At 41.1% G+C, this 14,852-nt stretch overlaps 1 protein-coding gene across 1 annotated transcript in view; it reads right to left on the reverse strand.

Annotated features, from left to right (window-relative positions):
- Positions 1 to 14,335, reverse strand: part of ogdhl (oxoglutarate dehydrogenase L) — a 101,876-nt gene extending 87,541 nt beyond the window's left edge. Inside the window, exons 1-2 of the mRNA XM_060854406.1 lie at positions 14,057 to 14,335; positions 4,739 to 4,971 (exon numbers count right to left, since the gene is read on the reverse strand). Of these exons, the coding sequence (XP_060710389.1) occupies positions 4,739 to 4,945 (207 nt within the window). The 5' untranslated portion in view covers positions 4,946 to 4,971; positions 14,057 to 14,335. The remainder of the gene's footprint in view (positions 1 to 4,738; positions 4,972 to 14,056) is intronic.
- Between the last annotated feature and the right edge of the window lie 517 nt (positions 14,336 to 14,852).

The following is a 14,852-nucleotide window of genomic DNA, read 5'->3' on the forward strand; positions in this document are numbered from 1 at the left end:
ATATCAAATAAAGAATTTAGAACAAACTTTTATACCATGAGAAAATATGAAACTCCCCATAGAATGGTTGAAGTGAATACTATAGGTGCCTTCACAGGGAGGGTAGTTTTTTATTTATTTAGCCTATTTTTCTACTCAACCTTTTAAAAATGCTATTACACATCTCTGGAGCTGGTGGGGATGGGGGGGGGGGGGGGGGGGGGGGGGGGCCGCGGGGCGGGGTAAACCCAGGTCTCTTGGTCCAACAGTAAAAACTCTATTCGTGCACCACAAAGGAGGCTAGATAGGGGAATAGAAGAAGGAAAAAGGAATAGAAGAAAATATTGATAGGATTAAATGAGAAAGAATGAGTGGAGCTCCAAGTGGATGAGAAATGCATGCAGTAACTGGTTGGCTGCAAAGACCTGTTTCAGTGCAATAAATGGTATGCAATAATTCCTCTAAATCTGAGTTGAAAAGCAAATTCTAGTGATTGGAATGATGTCAGCCAGGTGGATCTTATAGAGTATGAGTTCCCTGATTGGGCTATTAACCTGGTCCAATCAGAGAGTCCTGACTGACAGATAAAAATAGCAGTGTCAGAGGTTTCGCTTACTCTAGGAGCCAGCTCTAAGCTAGCTGGGACAGAGTCATGTAATGTGCATGTGTAGTTACAGGATGACTTGATGATAGGATAATGGCCTTCATAGAGTTATTTCACTGGCAACGAGAGTGTTATGACACGGGGTAAATTCTCCTGCTTAGTTTAAACCAGCAACACAGAAAATATTTATCCCATGCAGTAATCTGTGAAAGTGTGAGAGGCCAAGAATTATTTAAAGTAAAAATTAATAACTCTATTTCTCAAAGTATAACAGAGAATAATTAACTAACAACTATTTACAAATCCTTCCTCTAACCTAGCGTTTACTTTCCCTTCAATGATATATGTCCAATAAAAGCCCCGAGTAAGATTTACCAAAAACCCAAATTCCAAAGCCTCTGTAGATTTGCTCACCAGGTCAGTGTCGATGTTTTTGGTCTGTGCAAACTCCTTCTCTAGAAGTACCTCTCAGAGAATTCTTACTAGCAGCCTACATCTGTTCGTCTTTAGGCAGTTCTCCCCCAGCTGTTCAATTTTTCCCGGTCTTATACTCCTAAAGCATCGGATTGTGTCATTGCCTTTTAATATTATCAATATACTAAATTCAATCTTGATTGGAGTTTGGTTTTTTTGGAGGGTATAATTTAAACTGGTTGGCCTAATTCAAATTTGTTTTTGTCTCCAAGCAACCAGCTACCCTAGCTGCTGGACCACTTATCTTGAATAAGATACTATTTTGTATCTTATTCAAAATACTTGGTGCTGGCAGGTGGTTCTGCTAGCTTTTAACTCTCCTAAAGATATAGTACACCCATATCTTCATAACAAGAGAAAAACACCCGTGAAGAGATTCACTGAGAATAGTCTTCTTTGAGTTGGGGTAAGAATTTCTGGCATCACGCCACTATTTGGCAAGCATGACTCATTCAATCCTGTCATCAAAGACTGGGTCCAGTACATAGAAAGAATGCATTATTTTTTCCAGGCAAATGACACTGGGGCAACAAATAGTTCTCCTTATAGCATGTGGACCTGCAGCTTTTTCAGTTATTAGGAGTCTAACTTTCCCGGAGACACCAGGTATTAAAACCTTCCAGGAGTTGACAAATTTAGTGAAGGAATATTATGCTCCACATCCCACTTCTTTTCCCAGACTGAGCTGAGATGTCACCATTTTTTTATAAAACCTTAACTTATCTTGAGAATGTGACTTAAAAGAATTTCTGGGATTTACCTATTAATGAACTGAAACCTGTAACCCATTCTAAAAGATGAAACACTTAACCACAATTGAGGTTTGTTAAATATTTCATTTTACTTGCATGACACTGTAATTTTTTGTTATAAATTCTGTGTCTTATGGTCCTATTCCACAACTACCTGAAGAATGAATGGTGCTATGAAAGCTAGTGCTTCCAAATAAACCTGTTAGATTGTAACCTGGAGCTGTTTGATTTTTAACTTTGTACCTATACAGTATCAGGGTAGTGTTGGCTCACTGGTAACCCAGTGGGAGGAAAATCCAATAGTTAATGCTTCCTGAACCGTTGGCGGTCATTTCTGGTTTGACAATGTTCTACCAATCCTTTTACAGAGATAAATTTGTAACAGTAACAGACCACAAACTCTATTAGGACTACTTAAAGAGGACAGGGGCTGTGCTGCCCATTGCTTCAGGTCAAATTCAGCTGCGTGGTCTTATTCTGAGTGCTTTTAATTACAAGTTGGAACACTGTCCAGGAGGCCAAATGACAAATGCGGATGCCTTGAGTCGCCTCCCACTGACAGATACACCAACGGTGGTGCCACAATTGGAACAGTCTGTTCAGGTTTTTAACTTTCCAGTTATGTACTATGCATATGTAATTAAAGGGTGATGTGGTGACAGGATAACAGCCCTAGTGGTGTTATTTATTAGAATTAGAATTTTATTAGAATCCCTACAGTGTGGAAACAGGCCCTTCAGCGCAACAAGTCCACACCGACCCTCTGAAAAATAACCCACCCAGACCGATTCCCCTACACTAAATTTATCCTTGACTAACGCACCTAGCCTACACATCCCTGAACACTATGGACAATTTTGCACGGCCAATTCACTTAACCTACACACGTTTTTAAATTTGGATTTCACAAACCAAAAGTTATGGATAGTTTGATGTAGAAATACAAATTGTAGCTATTTTTCCAAGTCTGGAGGAGATAACTCTTAATTTTCCAAGGTAAACTATTTAACCATACATTTGTAACATGTATTATCTGTCTTGACCCCTCCCCCTGAAACGCACAACATCCATAAGAATGTCTTAGTATCATATATTGTTAAAAATATCAAAGTTTGTATTACGAAAAAGTTATATGAGCTATTATAAATTACTCTAACACTGAGCTCTCTGTTTAAAGAATGAATCTAATCTGTGTACTGTTTGTTCTCAGCATGCACACTTATCAGCTTACTAAGCTATGTTCTGCATTCAAACATTGTTCAAAGTGTGAAAGTGGATTATGTCAACAAATATAATAAAGTAATCCACAGTGGTAATTTTTAAAACATTAAAAACACACTGTTTTTTCTCATCAAAAATACAAATGACAAAAGTAAATAAACGACAGCAGTAAAACAATAAAACGAAAAGCAAATTACTGCAGCTAATGTAAAAGTAAAATTTTGTACTACAGGTTGGGCGGCCTCTGTGCCAAAGGCAGAAAGACTTGTGTGTGCCTTGTGCTGTTGGACTCCATTTGTACCAGCAGGTTCAAGAATAGCTTCTTCCCTGCCATTATTAGACTAATGAATGGACTCTATAACTTCAAATAATGCTGACTTTGTTAATATTGATCTTGTCTAGTGCACATCCTGGGCTGTGTAACCTATATGCCTTACTCTGTCCAAGCTTTTCTTTCACTCAATGATCTGTAAGTCCTTGTTTATTACAATCTTCCTGTACTACTCACAAATAAAGATTTTCACTCTACTTAGGTACACATGACAATAAATCAAAATCAATCAAAACAAAGCCGATCACTCACCTGGATTATGGTCACTGCAAAATTTATACAGCTGCTTTAATGCAGACAAACATTCCAAAGTATTTAAGTATGATCAGACAAAAAGTGATACCAGGAATGAGAGATATTAAAAGGCAATTGAGGGTTAGGGAAGGTGGAGTGATGGAGGGTGGTGTCTGAAAGCTCAGCCAAAGAGTTTTAAAATTATTCTTCAGGCACTCGTCCTCTTATGGAAGTAACAATATATACAAAAAGAATTCCAGAGTGTAGAGTCCACAATGGAACAAAAGCAGGGAACACAAGGAAGGATTTACTAAAAGTGAGCATGAAGAGATTTACATGCAAAGTTATAAATTTCAAATTGGAGGCATTAAGTGAACAACAGCCAATGTAGGCTAGCTAATACAGGAGTGATAAATGAGGAGGAGAAAGTGAGGACTGCAGATGCTGGAGATCAGAGCTGAAAAATGTTTTGCTGGAAAAGCGCAGCAGGTCAGGCAGCATCCAAGGAACAGGAGATTCAACATTTCGGGCATAAGCCCTTCTTCAGGAGGGCTGCCTGATAAATGAGGAGGACTTGATGTGGAATAGGATATGGACAACAGGGTTTTGGATGAGTGCAGTTTTAAGAGCACGACAGTATTTGAATTGTTAGGATGAATAAAATACTAGAGGTCACACAATGCCATTCTGTATTCACTACTTACTGTATTATACATTTCACTAAGCTGCACTGCTTAAATTAATCCAAACAGATTACTATTTTTAAAAGACTATTTTTAAAGTATTTAAATACTATTTTTAAAGACTATTTAAAATATAGTATCCAAAATACTATTTTTAAAGTTATTTATTAACGTTACTGGTGACAACATGCAGCATCATAAAAGTTAAATCAGCAACCAACATTCCCTCCAGGTTAGAATGTTCACACAACATCTTTATTGTCACTAAGGGATTCTACAAGGTGTTTCTTTGCACTTGATTGCTGAATATTAATAACATTTAAATACAACTACATATAACTTAATGAAGGATTTGTGTTCACTTACAAGGAGCAGCCTTTTTCCTGGATAAACTAATCTTGCAATGAAATATACATTCAAATTAAAAGCTTTTACTTGAGAACTAAATAATAATTCTTACCTCATGAACACTTTTTGGATTTGCACGCCAGGCACAATACATTTCCTCAAGATAATTTGAATGATTTCCATTGAGGAAAGGTTCTGGAGTTCCAGATACACTGTAAAGCCTCGTCTGAAATACCGACCTCATGACTACATAGTGCCAAGTTAATCTCTTGACAGTCTGTGGTTTAAATTTTGCAGTCAATGTTCTTAGGTGATTCATGGCTGTTTTCTGTGCTACATACAACCCTACAAAAACAGAATTAAGTAATTATGAATTAACAAACTATAGTTTTCACCAGTTCCTGTGCATTGTTTAGCTTGCTTCACTCCAAATATTGGTAGTGGAAGTGCTAAACATGACTTTGACAGTGACCTTAATACCAACTGAAAGATTAGACTTAGAGCTCATGAATGAGAGATGAGGTCTGTCACAAGCAAGTCAGAATTATTACAATCCATTTTAATCTCTTTTTCTCCAGCTACAATAAATTCACTATTTTAAGTTAGACCTTGGGCATAGTTGAGCCACTGTTAGTGGCAACAGCTTTGTAAACTCTCACCTCTGAATCAGTGGGATAGGGGCCCATGTTGGATTCTGGAAAGATTTCAGTAGACTAGAAGAACAAACATAACCCCATTATTCAAAAAAAGAAACAGTCAAAAAAAGAGGAAACTATATGGAGTGACTCTTCTTTTGAACTGAAGAGTGGTGGAAAATGTTTTAGTTTTTAGGCTATTAAGAAAAAGGAGGTGGAGCAAGTGGAACAGATGGTAAAGGTGCCCAGAGCAAAAGGCCCAAGAGATGCCACAAGTCATAGAGGAAAGACATTGAAGGAAGCTAGGTGTTAATGATACATTATTAGCAATAAATAAGTCAGCTCTGCTGAGACCAAACCCACACAATCAAAACATTGGGATGAATGGGAGGGGATGGAAATCAAAATAGAGGACAGAGTCAATGGTCTGAAGTTATTGAATTCAATGTTAATACCTGACGGCTGAAAAGTTCCAAAGCAGAAAATGAAATACTGTTTCTGTAGCTTACATTGGGCTTCACTGTAACACTGCACCAGGCCCTGAACAGAAATGTTACCATGGCAGCATGATATTTTATTGAAATGGGAAGTGACTAGAAGATCATTCTTGCAGACAGGGTGCAGGTGTTCTGCAAAGCAGTTAGCCTATCAGTGTTTGGTCTCGATGATGTAGAAGAATCAATATTGTGAGAAGCAAATACTGTAGTCTATATTGAGGCAAGGAGAAAGTGAGGACTGGAGGTGCTGGAAAGTCAGAATCAAAAAGTGCAGCACTAGAAATAGCACAGCAGGTCAGGTAGCATCTGAGGAGCAGGACAGTCGATGTTTAGGGCATAAGCCCTTCATCAGGTTTATGTCTGAAATGTCAACTCTCCTGCTCAAAAGCTGCATGACCTGCTGTGCTTCTTCCAGTGTCATACTTTTCAAGTAGATTGAAGAAAGTATAAAAATGATCATTGCTTCTCCTTGATGGTGTATTTTGAACCTTTGACGGTGAGGACAAAGATTATAAAGGGTCAAATGTTATATCTTCTGTGATTATTAGGAAGCTGCCATTGTAAGGAATTTGAGGTATGGAGAAGAGTTTTTGGCAGGGAGTGACAAAAGAGTGGAGCAGGGTTTGGTGGAAGAAACAGTCTCTGCAGAATGCTAACAAGGGGGTAGAGGGAAATATGTATTTGGCGGTGGTATCCTGTTGAAAGTGGCAGAAATAGCAGTGATGATCCTTTGAATACAGAGGCTAGTGAAGTGGAAAGTGAAGATAAGGGAACTCTTCAGTTTCTGGGAGTGAAGGGAAGGAGTGATAGCAGAAGTGCAGAAATTAGAATCAACATGGCTCTGGGCTCTGTCAACTATACTGGGGTAGGGGAGGGATGGTTGAGGTAAAAGAAAGACATGTCAAAAGCACCCTTGTGGAAGGTGGCATCAACCAATGCAACAGAACCTGGCAAAATGGAATGTAGTCCTTACAAAAATTAGGGTATGAGGAAGTACAGACAAGGTTACTGTGAAAGTTTGTGGGTTTCTAATGGTTAGGCGGCCTAATCCCAAAAATGAAAATGTAGATGCCAAGGAATGAATGGGAAGTGTCAGAGATGAACCAGGTAAAACTGAGAGATAGAAATTGAAAGCAAAATTAATTATCTTTTTCCTCTGGACAAGAAGAAATAGCTTTAATGACATAATCAATGTATGAGAAATATAGTTGTGAGATGGGACTTTGAGACTGGAACAACAGATGTTCCATGTACCCAACCACCAGGTAGGCATAACTGGGATTCATGAGTGTACTGATAGTCACACATTGTATTTGGAGCAAGTGAGAGAAGCTAAAGAAGAACTTGTTCAAATTGAGGACAAGTTCAGTCAGATGAAGGAGAATGGGGACTGGCTGACCATTTCGTGGAATATCTCAGCTCTGTTTGCAAGAATGAGCCTGACTTTCCAGTCACTTGCCATTTCAATAAACCATCTCGTACTCATGCAAACATTTCAGCCCTAGGTCTACTGTAGTGTTTTAGCTAGAGAAAAACAGAGCCTTTTTTTCTGCTTTGGCCTTCAGAACTCAACATTAATTTCAATGCCTTCAGACCATGAACTCTGTCCTTCACTTTTATTACCCCATCATCTCTCCATCACTTCAGTGATCTATATGCATGTTTGGTCTCAGCAGAGCTGACCTGTTTTCTGCTGTTCACACCTGCCATTGACACTACATTCAATTATATCTCTCCTCTACTACCATTAGCCACATTCTCTACCTTTGGCTCTGTGCATATTTACTACCTTCTCCACTTGTTCCTCCTTTTGCAACAGCATTAAACTTCAATGTAAGGATGGAACATACAGCCAAGTCTTGGCCAATGGCCTGATCAATAAACTGTGTGAAGATCTGGAGCAAGTGAAAAGACCTGTGCACATAGGGATCTGCGATGTTCCGTCAACAGAAAAAAAAGTTAGCTTTTCCAGCATCCTTCAGTTGCCACTCATATGGAACTCAAAAGAATAACTTTGGGGTTATTCTATGTTTCTCTCTCCACAGATGCTGGCAGATCTACGGAGTTTCTTCAGCACTTTTAATTTCAGGTCTCCATCAACTGCAGAACTCTGCTATAATTAAACTGCTTGCCAGTTAGCTTGATGACTATTGTAGGGAAAGTATTAGAATCAATTATTAAGGAGGCCTGGTCACTGGGAAAATCTCAAGATAATCAAGAAGAGTCAGCATTGTTTTGTGAAAAGGATATCGTGTTTGACAATTCATTGAAATTCTTTGAAAAAGTAGCATGCAATGTGGATAAAGGTAAGCCGGTAGATATAATATAATTGGATTTCCAGAAGACATTTGACAAGATTCCACGTAAAAGTTTATTGTGCAAAGGAGGAACAGGGGAATAACATACAAACATAGATAGAAGATTGACTGGCTGACAGAAAAGAGAGTATGTATAAAAAGGTATTTTCCAAGTTGGCAGTGTGGACTCAAATAATTTGAGTTCCATGGGAATACGTGTTGACCCATCAGAGTTTTACAATTTACATGAATAATGAAGGTATGGCGGCTATAAATCCACATAACACAAACATAGACAGGGAAAGTATGTTGTGAGAATGGCACAACAAAGTTGCAGATTGTTAGATTAAATAAATGAACAAAAATCTAGCAGGTGGCGTATAATGTCAGAAAATGCGAAATTATTCACTTTGATGGAATCATTAAATCCCTACAGTGTGGAAGCAGGCTATTCATCCAATCGAGTACACACCGACCTTCCAAGAACATCCCATCCAGTTCCATCCCCCTAACCTTACATTTCCCATGACTAATCCACCTATTGGCAATTTAGCATGGCCTATCCACCTAATCTGCACATCTTTGGACTGTGAAACAAAACCCACGCAGACACAGGAAGAATGTGCAAAATCCAACAGATAGTCACCCTAGGGTGGAATCAAACAAGTCTAGATTGTGTTGGGATTTCTGGTCAGCAAGGTCCGAAGGGTCTGTTTCCCTGCTGTACATCTAGAGTCTATGACTCTAGAAGTCTCCAGTGCTGTGAAGCAGCAGTGTTAACCACTGAGCCACCACGCCACTTAAAGAATAAAAAAGCAGAATGTTATTTAAGCATTTAACAACTGCTGAATTCTGAGGTGCAGATATCTATCAATTCCAGTGCACGGGTTACAAAATGGAAATGTTATCTTGCATTTCAAACAAAAAATTAAACATAAAAGGATGTTATGCTTCAATTGTACATGGCATTTGTGAGTCCACATCTGAAAAATTGCATCTAAGTTTGGTCTCCTTATTTAAGAAAGGATGTAAATGCATTGGAGGTGGTTCAAGGGAGTTTTTTGTTAAGGCTGATACCTGGAATTAGCTGCTTGCCTTAAGAGGAAAGATTGGGACTGTTTTCGCTGGAGTTTAGAAGAGCAAAGGATGATTTGATTTAAGTCTGTAAGATTCTGAATGGTCTTGACAAGGTATATGGAGAAAAAATGATTACTATTGTGGGGAACCCAGAACTTGGGAACACTGTTTTAAAATTAGAGGTTGCCCTTATAGGAAAGATGAGTTTTTTTTTCATTTCAGGATTGACAGAGTTTGGAATTGTCTGTCTCAGAAGGATATGGAAGCTGTTAATTGAATAATTCTAAGGTAACAATAGATAGATTGTTGGCAAGGAAATCAAAGCCTTTTAGAGATAGATGTGAATTTGGAATCCAATTAGATCAGCTATGATCTTATTGAATGGTGGAGGAAGTTTGAAGGATCAAATGGCATACACCTGTTCCTACTTTGTATGCTTATATGACCATAAGAACACAGATTCTCAAAGTAATGCAGGATTAAAGGACAGCTGCATTAGTGATGAGATGTTAAACTGGGGGTCTGCCTACCACTCAAGTAGATGTAAAAGATCCCATGGCATTATTTTGAAAAACAGCTGAGGAATAATCACTGGCAGCATGGCCAATATTTACCTCAACCAACATCACAAAAGCAAATTAACTGATCATTATCACGTTGTTGGGAATTTGATGTGCATAATCTGTTTATTGTATTTACCAAATTAAGAGGACATTTCAAAAGTATTTTATTTACTGTAAACCTCCTTGGTATATCCTAGAATCATAAAAGGTGTTACATAAATGTTTTTATTTCAAAGCAAAGATAACACAAAACTCAATGCATAATCTGAAGGAGCACAACCATGATTCAAATTTCCAGATGAACAGAAAAAACCTTATATCCAATAACACTGGACTCATACTCCACCATATTTCTGGATTATGTAGTTCACAATCACATATTCAACAAATTTAGTCTACACGTGTGTTTATTCACTTGAGAAATAAAATGTTGCCTTATGCAAGTTACAATATGCAGTCAGATGTACTATATGAAGCTTAAAAATAAGACAGGTCCTTTGACGTTTTGAAGGTCAATCATCAGTCTGTGTTCAGCAATCAGTTGATTAATATCAGAAATATGCTATTCCCCAGTTTTCAGTCTAACAGAGACAATCGAAACAAGTCATTAAAACTGGGAGACAAAAATAAAATGCATGGGGTCTATTTTGTGCTTCACTATTAGATGATACAAACTTATATTTTTATGATGGATAATTTAAACCCAACACTTTATAACAACAAACTGATATATTACTAAATATTATTGTTTCATTATTAAATACGAAATAGTTCATTGGATATTTTGGAAATATGAGCTGCAGAAGTTAATTTTGTAACAACAGTTCATAAACGAGTCCCACAGCGAATGAGATACAGTAATGATGTTATGAAATACATACATAAATGCAAGTACAACAATAACAATTTAGGGAGGAGAAAGTGAGGTCTGCAGATGCTGGAGATCAGAGCTGAAAATGTGTTGCTGGAAAAGCGCAGCAGGACAGGCAGCATCCAAGGAACAGGAAATTCGACGTTTCGGGCATAAGCCCTTCTTCAGGAATGAGGAAAGTGTTTCCAGCAGGCTAAGATAAAAGGTAGGGCAAAATAACAATTTAGGGTCTTCACAACTGAGGCACACCTATGGCGGAGCTATTAAAATCAGAATGTTTAAAGAGCCAGAATGGGAACGTTATATAGCAGTAAGACCACTGATAGATGTGAACAAGGCTAAGGATTTTTAAACTGATGCAGAGGACACAGGGAATTGGATGCAATTCAAGTTAGGGTACAGGCAGCATAGAATCCCTACAGTGTGGAAACAGGCCCTTCAGCCCAACAAGTCCACTCCGGCCATCCGAAGAGTAACCCACAGAGACCCATTTCCTATTATCTCATATATACCCCTGATTTATGCACCTAACCTCCACATCCTTGAACACTATGGGCAATTTAGCACGACCAATTCACCTCACCTGCACACTTTTGGATTATGGGAAGAAACCCATGCAGACATAGGGAGAATATGCAAACTCCACACAGACAGTCACCTGAGATTGGAGTCAAACCCAAGTCCTGGGCGCTGTGAGGCAGCAATACTAACCACCGAGCCATCATGCTAAGTGTCTTAGCAGTATCTTTGTAACTTCAAGATTATACAGAATTGAATATGGGAGATAAACCAGGAATGCATTGGACTGGTCAAGTCTAGTGTTAATTATCAAATGAATGAGCATTTCAGCAGTAGATGACCTCAAGCAACATGAAGTTACATGACATTACATGTAACTAGGCAACTAGAAACAGGCATCTGACTGATGGCATAAATATGGTTCAAAGTTGGTCATAGAGTCATTATGACACAAAGGCTGCAACAGTCTGGTTCAGATGATGATGGCTTGGGAATGAAATTTGAGACAGGAACAAAGGCACTGACTCTGGTCTTCCCAATCTTTCACTGCTTGGAGTAAATCTATACTCATCCAATATTGGATGCCAGATGGAGGGATCTTGTGGCTTAATGGTAGTATTCCTACTTCTGAGCCAGGAGGCCTGGGTTCAAGTCCCACATGCTCCAGAGGTGTGTAATAATAGCTCTGATTAAAAATATTCTGATTAAAAATAGCTCTGAATAAAAAATATTCTAGAAAGCAATTAAGCAAATTGAAGACAGTGGTAGGGTGGAGGTTACAAGTGAGTGCTATCAATGCACATGAGGCAGAAAATTACAGATGGACATTCCGTCTTCTCACCCCAGAACACAAGTCACCAATGAACTAACAAACAAACATGCATGCCTGTAGCCATAAAACAGTGCAGTCAGATGGGCTACATTGGTGCAAGTGGCACCTCTTGATTGCCTAGCATACCAACATTCCTGACAGTAGCAGAGCTTTGTAGTGGGTGCTGTCAGGGCTACAGAAAGACCTGTAAAGGAAATTGGCTAGAACCCCAGCCAGGTAGGTCAGAAAGTATTGGATAGGGTAGGTTTTCCCACCTTTGGGAGGGTGGCGAACAGGAATGTGACGTGAGTGGGTTTTGAAATACAGACAGTTGGCAGGAAAATGGATGCAACCATCTGAGGAGGTTCTCCAAAAGGCAAAGGACTCCCTCAAAAACAGCCCCTTGCCCACTATTTTTTAAAACTTTGTTAACACACTTCAACTCTGTCTTCACCAAAGACATGCAGCTCTCAGGCCTCCACCACCACCTAATCCTAGCCACCCAATGACTGGAGGAAGAACACTTCACCTTCCGCCTTGGGACCCTCCAACATGGCATCAATGTCGATTTCATCAGTTTCCTCATCTCCCCTCACCTCACCTTATCCCAGATCCAACCCTCCAACTCAGCACCACCCTCTTCAACTGTCCTTCCTGTCCATCTTCCTTCCCAACTTTCTAGTCCACCCATCATCACCCCCCACTTTCATCCACCTATCGCATTCCTAGCTACCTTCCCCCCAGCCCCAACCCCAACCCCAACCCCATCCCCATCCCATATATCTCTTGGCCTCCTCAGGCACCCTCACATTCCTGATGAAGACCTTATGATCAAATCATTGATTCTCCCGCTCCTCAAATGCTGCCTGACCAGCTGTGCTTTTCCAGCACCACACTTTTTCACTTTGATCTCCAGCATCTGCAGTCCTCACTTTCTCCTTGCAAATACTCATCTGCCTGACCATGCCAATCATGTAATGATGTGGACACGGTAATACTGAGATCAACTGAACTTTTACCAAGTTCAATTGACCTTTATTTATAAACAGTCAGTGGCTTGTTGATCTTTAGCAGCTGCTTATCATCTTTCAAAGGTGACCTCAGAAGGAAACCATCCAACCAACCTGACTTCTCCCCACCCAAAATAAAAATACCCTGAGGGTGAGGGCTTGTAATACATATCCTGCTCTTACAGATCTTTCAGACGGGTAAGAACAATGACTGCAGATGCTGGAAACTAGATTCTGGATTAGTGGTGCTGGAAAAGCACAGCAGTTCAGGCAGCATCAGAGCAGTAAAATCAACGTTTCGGGCAAAAAGCCCTTCATCAGGAATACAGGCCGATTTTACTGCTCCTCGGATGCTGCCTGAACTGCTGTGCTTTTCCAACACCATTAATCCAGACCTTTCAGACGACAAATTGGAAGGATGGATCTTGGGGTGGGGGAATTGAGAGAAAGTGGGTGCCCATAAGAAATAGCTGAAAATGTGTTGCTGGAAAAGCGCAGCAGCATCCAAGGAACAGGAAATTCAACGTTTCGGGCACAAGCCCTTCATCAGGAATGAGGAAGGGCTTATGCCCGAAACGTCGATTCTCCTGCTCCTTGGATGCTGCCTGACCTGCTGCGCTTTTCCAGCAACACATTTTCAGCTCTGATCTCCAGCATCTGCAGACCTCACTTTCACCCATAAGAAATACTAAAAGGAGGAGTGGGTGGGCTGAGGGATTGAAAATAAAAGCCTTTTCAGGCAATCCTGTGCCTTTTAGTAGAAAACAACACTGTCTTAGCCAAAAAAAACAATTCACAGAAAATGCTGAAAACATTCACAGCAAAGTCAGGAAACAATCTGATGCTCATTAGGGAAGTTTACAAGGAATGAGCCCTGCCCCTACAACATGACTGCAAGATTTCCAAAAATAAAACACAAGCAGGGATGGGCTTAGGAAGCAGAAACCAATTGGATGGGTTGAAATTGCTCAGGAATGAGGAATTACAAAACGAGATCCGACTGGAAGAGGGAGCAGAACAAATAAAAAAAATCATGAATTTGAAGCGACAGGTGAGGCGAGTAAAGAGTGGTGGTAAGCCCAGCCACCAAGTCAGCAAAGCACCCCCACCCCACCCCCAGTGACCTGCAGATGCTGAGGGGTGTACTGACCGCCCGGGAGGTGCTGAAATTCGACGGCGGAGGCTCCGGGCCCGGGCAGCGGTGGGTGGGTGGGGTGGAGATTATTTTTTTTACCGTTTCTTCACCCCGACCCCCCGTCAGATGGTCCAAGTGACAGAAACGATCGGAGGAAAGGATAACGAACTCGCCCCTCCCTTTTTTCCACCCCCCCGCCGGTGAGGCGCGCTCGACGCACGGACAGGCAGAGCATCAGCAAACGGCAAAACCCGCACCGCCCACGCGCCCAACGGACTCCGGGGGAGGCGGGGAGGGAAGAAACTTGCTCGAGCTCGTCGCACGAGACAGACGCCGGGGACGTCACAGCGCGCGTTGCCTGGAAACGACCCACCCCGCCCCGCCCCTCCCTTTCTGGGTTGGCGCCGCCCTACCGTTTCAAACTTTTGCCGCATACGAAGCTCCGCCCACATGTGCAAAACCCACGAAGCCTCGCCCGACCAAAGCCCCCGCCTCATACCAGTTCCCGCCCACTGCCCACGCTAACCCCGCCCACTTGCGCGGGGTGCCGCCCGACGGCTCGAGTCCTGCCCACTCACATCCGCGCCCCCCCCACGCGTGCCCCGCCCACATAGACACGGGGCCTTTTCACCAACCCCGAGACCTGCCCCTCTGCACGAGTCCCGCCCCCTCAAACACCGCCCGCTTACACCTACCCCGCCCATTTGCTCCAGCCCCGCCCACATCCACAAGCCCCGCCCTCCTCGACAAAGCCACGCCCACCACCAACACGAGGCCGCGCCCAGATACAAATAAGGTCCACTAATGCAAT

This window comes from Hemiscyllium ocellatum, chromosome 43 (genome assembly GCF_020745735.1).
Source record: "Hemiscyllium ocellatum isolate sHemOce1 chromosome 43, sHemOce1.pat.X.cur, whole genome shotgun sequence".
NCBI lineage: Eukaryota > Metazoa > Chordata > Chondrichthyes > Orectolobiformes > Hemiscylliidae > Hemiscyllium > Hemiscyllium ocellatum.